This window comes from Notothenia coriiceps, unplaced genomic scaffold (assembly GCF_000735185.1).
Source record: "Notothenia coriiceps isolate Sejong01 unplaced genomic scaffold, NC01 NC01_scaffold00016384, whole genome shotgun sequence".
In the NCBI taxonomy this organism is placed as follows: Eukaryota; Metazoa; Chordata; class Actinopteri; order Perciformes; family Nototheniidae; genus Notothenia; species Notothenia coriiceps.
Genome location: NW_011349085.1, coordinates 1 through 6,306, shown reverse-complemented (window position 1 = coordinate 6,306; position 6,306 = coordinate 1). Strand labels below are relative to the sequence as shown.

At 48.7% G+C, this 6,306-nt stretch overlaps 1 protein-coding gene across 1 annotated transcript; it reads right to left on the bottom strand.

The window, feature by feature from the left end:
* Window positions 1-3,707: 3,707 nt before the first annotated feature.
* LOC104949519 (transmembrane protein 205-like) lies at window positions 3,708-4,907 on the bottom strand (the record flags this gene model as incomplete). Its single annotated transcript, XM_010775883.1, has 1 exon — window positions 3,708-4,907. A coding segment is annotated over one exon (375 nt), but the record flags the coding sequence as incomplete, so codon positions are not given.
* Window positions 4,908-6,306: the final 1,399 nt, after the last annotated feature.

Sequence of the window (6,306 nt, the reverse complement as noted above, 5' to 3'; positions counted from 1 at the left end):
TTTATTTAGCAAAAACAGACCGGCGGAGACAGGAAGTCCGGCTCACTAAAATGTCCGTGCAGAACAATACCCCAACCCATAGATCCGTGGGTGAATAATGTCAATCACCACACAAGCCCCCCCAGAATTCACCCATAGTCAAAATCCTCGCGCCTGGGAGGAAGTACCACCCGACCCCGGCGCGTACGGACCACAGGGGCCGAGGAGGGCGGGGCCGCACGCGAGGGCAGGGGCGCCAACCAGGACGAGGGCATCCCCACAGGGGGCGGGACATGGGAGGGCGGCCCCGACGTGGGGGCAGAGCCAACTCCAACAGCCTGGAAGCTTCCACGTGAGCAGGCTTAATCTGATCAACGGACACAGTCTCAGGCCTACCACCAACGTCCACCACCAGGCTCTTGTCCCCGTGACGTATGACCCTGAACCCTATGACCTGAAGCGCTGCCTGGCCGCAGACCATGGCACAGTGGCGTTGGGAATGAAATCCCCGGGGACCCGTAGCGTCCGGCCATTGACGAGCTCCGCCGACGAGGACTGCAGGTCTTCTTTGGGGGCACACCTGAGGCCGAGCATAACCCACGGGAGCTTATCGACCTAGTTGCCCTCTGTCAAGCCGGCACGCAGTGACGCCTTCATGGATCGGTGAAACCGCTCACACAATCCGTTAGCCTGGGGGTGATATGCGGTGGTGCGGTGCAGCTTGACCCCCAAACCCACAGCACCAGCGTTCCACAGCTCCGAGGTGAACTGAGAACCGCGGTCAGAGGAGAGGTCAGACGGGGTCCCGAAGCGCGCCACCCACGTGCCGATGAAAGCGTGGGCGACGTCGGAAGCTGACGTCGAGGTGAGGGGAACGGCCTCGGGCCAGCGGGTTGTCCTGTCCACCATCGTAAACAGGTAGGTGAAACCGTGAGAGAGGGGAAGCGGACCTACGAGGTCGACATTGACATGGTCAAACCTCCTCTCAGGAACCGCAAAAAGTTCAAAAGGGGCCGTAGTATGGCGGTGGACCTTAGCCCGTTTACAGGCCACGCATGAGTCGACCCAGGACCTCACGTCCTTCTTAAGCCCCTGCCACACAAACTTCTGCGACACCAACTTCACGGACGGCTTCCTACCGGGGTGGGAACGATTGTGAACCGCCTCAAAAACGGGTCGGCGCCAGTCCGCAGGGACTAGCGGTCGAGGCTGGCCCGTGGAGATGTCACACCACAGCTTCGCGCCCGAGTCACCGACCGTGACTTCCTCCAGGCGTAATCCCGTGACCGAGGCCTTGAGGGTCTGAACCCGTGGTCAGAGGCCTGGTCAGCGCCCATGCCCAGCTGCACAGCTCCGATGACCGCTCTGGAGAGGCAGTCCGCGACCACGTTAGCCTTGCCAGCGATGTGTCGTATGTCCGTGGTGTACTCTGAAATGTACGAAAGCTGGCGTTGCTGTCGGGCGGACCACGGCTCGGCCACCCTGGACATGCAGAAGGTAAGTGGCTTGTGATCCACGAACGCGCGCTGTACTTGCGCTCCCTGGGAGTAACTGGCGGCTGAAAAAGGGGAGCGGTTGCCAGGCGCCGTCGACCCATTGTTCATGCACCGCGCCCACCGCGTAGTCAGACGTGTCGGTGGTGATAGCGATGGGAGCCCTGTGTGACGGGTGAGCCAACATGGTGGCTTTGCTCAGGGCGGCTTTGGTGGAATTGAAAGCGAGCTCCCTTTCCCTTTGAGAAGACCAGCTTGCCCGCCAGGTGTGCAGAGAAGTCCTGGATGTGAGGGACCGGGTAGCCGTCTGGCGTAGTGGCGTCGTTAAGGCGGCGGTAGTCACCACACGGTCGCCAGCCACCGATTTAGGGACCGTGTGAAGCCGCGAAGCCCAAGGGCTGATTGAGCGGCGGATGATGCCCAGACGCTCCATGTTGACGAACACCGACTTAGCATGTCAGGGTTGAGTCTCGGATCCTTCAACAAGACTTATGTCGGGGTCACCAATGCAGTGCCGAGAGACGGGAGTCGGGGTATCGAAGGTACAAGCTAGACTTTTGTTTAGCATCTGAACACACATGTAAACAGCTTCAAGCCCGGGAAGAGAAGACCGGCGGAAACAGGAAGTCCGACTCACTAAAATGTCCGTGCGGAACAATACCCCAACCCATAGATCCGTGGGTGAATAATGTCAATCACCACAGTATNCTCATTGGTCATGTGCGCGTTCGTGTGTGTTGGAGGAGGGGCTCTGTAAGGAAGTCTGAAGGAAGTGGCAGATTTTTTCCAGCTGCGTACTTTCAAATTCTAGCGCACTCGAGCTGGTTTCTCTAAAATTACATACAGGGCTCGACATTATAAATGGCCCGCTGGAAAGTCACCGGAGGAGTTAAAGGAGAGTGACAGGGAGCATGAGAAGAAGAGGGAGAGAATGTTTCAGCCAGCTTGATCGAAGGAGTTGACGCTCTAAAACCCTTTCATAATCTATTGATTGATACTGAGTGATATATATTTTACACACTGCTCTGCTATCAGCACAGACCTCACAGCTGTTCTCACTGTAAACATCGTGTCGCGATGAAAGCAGTTACTAAAATAATATCCAGGGAATGCATGCAGAGCTGTCATTGGCTGAGATAAGTCCGGCCGTGCGTCAGCCGTGGAGAATGCATCAGTGTATCCTCGATCATAGCTCCTCCAGAGAGCCTCCTCGATGCTCGGTCCTCGGTGTGCATTTAGAGAAATGAGATGTCCTTCAACATGGCGCGCTGAAATTCATTTCCGGGTCACTACCGGAGGACCGAGGAGTCGAGGAGGGGAAATTTAAGAATTGAGAAGCCTCTCTTGAATACACCTGTTTCTTACATCCCCTCCTGGTGGAGATAAAAGGGAATTGCACACACACAGTACTGAGGTGTGATTCTTTATAGGTGTTATCCTATACAGTCTATGGTGTTATCATGAGCAATATAATCAAGTATTAAAAACAAATATAAAAGACATCCTGTTTTTGTAAGACTGCTTTAATTAGAGACTGATTGACAGCAGGAGAAGGGATGAACTGACTGAGACAAATACTGTACAAGTAATAATGTCTTTCTGCTTAGACTGGCGGGGGACACCGTACTTCTTCCTTCTCTCTGTCTGTACCTGTGTACTCTCATGTTCCGAATAACCCAGCTTCCCCCAAATTTCTTTTTGGTGTCTATACGCTGGGATCCTGAGTCGAGGCTGATCCTGTTGCTGTGGTCCTGTGTCCTAGATCCTGTGTCCTGGATCCTCTATCCTGAGTACTGGATCTGAGTCCTGGACTTCGAGTCGTGGCTGAACCTGTCTCTGTGGTCCTGCCTGACTCTCATCATACTACTTCCCTGATGACTCCCACATGATTGTTGACATCCTTGTGGATTCATCTTCTTATTATAGACACATGCATTTCCAAACATTCGGTCTACCTACGCTGTGAAATGTATTATCTCTTCAATTTACACACGGCATCTATTGCACGTCTGTCCGTCCTGGGAGAGGGATCCCTCCTCTGTTGCTCTCCCTGAGGTTTCTCCCATGTTCCCCTTTAAACTGTGGGTTTTCTCCGGAAGTGTTTCCTTGTACGATGTGAGGGTCTAAGGACAGAGGGTGTCGTATTGTCATACTGATATTCTGTACAAACTGTGAAGTCCACTGAGACAAATGTAACATTTGTGATATTGGGCTATATAAATAAACATTGATTGATTGAACTCCAGCCTCAAACCCTCCTTTATTGAGTTCTGTGCTAAGGTGAAATCATGCACATTTACACAATAACGTTTATGTGCCTATTTGGTAAAATGCTTATTGTTTGTTTTATTGATTTTAATGTTAATGAATAAGTGAGTGTGTGTATTTAATGAATTATACCTCCTTTATGCCGCGCAACCTCCACCAATAACACCAAAGTAAACAATACACCTTGAATATTTACGATACAACTGTAGCATAAAAACGTTAACGTTACCTAAATTATGTTTATTGGCAAACGCTCATTTCAGCTAATGTCGTGAGCCAGGTAATGTTAACCTTAGAACAAAAAAGTATATCCAAAGCTTAATGCAAATGAATAACTTCAACTAGCGTTAATGGTAGTTTGCTTACGACAATAATAGTTAGCTAGTGTTTGCAAACTTAAGGATAGTCTTTTGCTGCTTAGCGTTAAATGTACCTAACTTTATACGTTAGGTAAATGAAAACCTTAAGGTTTTATATTTTATCTTGGTGTTATTGGTTGTTGCTTATTTAAAATAGTGAATGAATGCTATCATATCAGAGTGTTTTTTTTAAGCTAACATAATGGTCCTACAGAGGAGGTGGGCCCCAGCATGGAGCTCCGCAGCTGGACCCATTTTGAAGTCATCAACAATAGTGTATTTTTTTGCAACTCAATGGCAAAGAACCCATCCTCCCACACTCAGAACAGCAAGTAATCAAATATTCTATGCAACTACATGAACATGATGTCTTTACACTTTAATGTTTGGCTATTTTGAACCATACAAAAGTCCATGGTGGATCTACTGTTCTCTAAATGGTGGACAGGTTGAGCGCGGTGTAGATCAGGTTGCTGGTGGTGCAGAGGAACCCAATCAGGTTGCAGAGCATGGACATCCCGTGGTATTTCCCGAAGGTGCGTTTGAAGGCTTTGTACTTGGGGTCCTTCTCCCTGAGTTTAGCGTACTCCTCCTTCTGGCTGCCCAGCCCGACCTGGTTCCCCAGGCCGTGCTCCTCCTCCACCGCCCGCATCTGGAACATCACCTCCGTGGCAGCCGGACCGATCCACTGCCCGTTCAGAGCCGCCGTGATCACAGCCACTAAGAACAGAAGCATCTGCAGGACACAAAGAGACAACGTATGAACGATGGGGAGGATTTTAATAGAAAATAGTGTGACTAAAATAAGTATTTACTTACTTACATTACCCATCGGCAGCTTTAACCCCTCTTAAAGTGTGCAATACTTATATTTCTTTGGATTAATACTGTATTACACTGTACATTTCAGACAATAATCTGGTTTAAATCATTAATGTTTGTTATATATTGCAATATACACATTTTTATTGCAATTTTAACTACTTTTACTTTTTGTTTTTACTATAAGTTTAAAAAATATATATATATAAATTAATGCTGTAAAAATTATTGCGTTAACGGCGGTAATTCATTTTTTGAATTAATTGCGTTAAAAATATTTAACGCATTCAACGCATGTGCAGAATGGCCCGCCCCATACATCCCACCAGTGGCAGCGCCAGGGTATGGCTGGGGTAGGCTTACTTGTCAACCTTCTCTATTTTGGCGGGAGACTCCCTATTTCATTGCCCTCTCCCGGTTTCCTCCCGATTTCTGACAAAATCAGGTTTACTCAGGACTGTTTCCACTCGGACTTTAATACAGCTACACCATTGTTTGGTTTCCATGATAACACGTATCTTTAGTAGCGCGCGTAACTGAAAGTCTGAGAGGGTGAAGCAGATAGTCACAGAAAACAGAACAAGAATCGACAACTACTCTAGGCTACTCTCTGCTCACTCCTTTCCTGTAAAATACAGGTCCAGCCCACACATATGCTCCATCAAAGATGGTGCTACAGGCCGCAAGGCATTGCACTTAGAACTACAATAAGCATGTTAATGTTAATCTAACAGCTCCCCCACCCCTATTTTGCATTTTGAAATGCTCCCGATTTCTGAGGTCTCGAGGTTGGCAAGTATGGGCTACACCCATACCAAGAAATGGCTTAGCCCCACCATGAAAAATGATGTTAAAGTAAGCAAAATAAAGTCCGCCAACTCACACAGACAGCAGTTAGTAAGATTGATTTCAGTCGCCACTTATCTGGAAATACCGAAGACCAGGAACGGTTTTGAAAACTTTTGTCACGTAGTGATCGTCTTCTAAATAGAACATCTTTGATAATGTCTTCTGGCCAATAGACAAGTTTACGCGACAAACCACGGGTAGCGCCATAACCCTACACAAATGCACTTCATTTCCGCCGGAAGTCTTTTGCACAGCGTCTGTCGGTGTAAACCGGTGTAAACAGTCAGACGGGCACTGGTGTAAACACAGCGATTTCGATGCTAACAGTGATGCTAGCTTGGGAACACGATTCTACTTCTTTGACTGGAGATGGCGTTACTCTCCCCCACCCGAATTCAGTGCAAAACTGGGAGGATAACATGACGACGTGGCCCAGCATAACGTACAGCAAAATTTGCTCCTACTTCGTTCAATCCATGGCAATAGATGGAAAAGCAATGGACAGTCTGAAGGCCTCCGAGGCATATCAATATTTG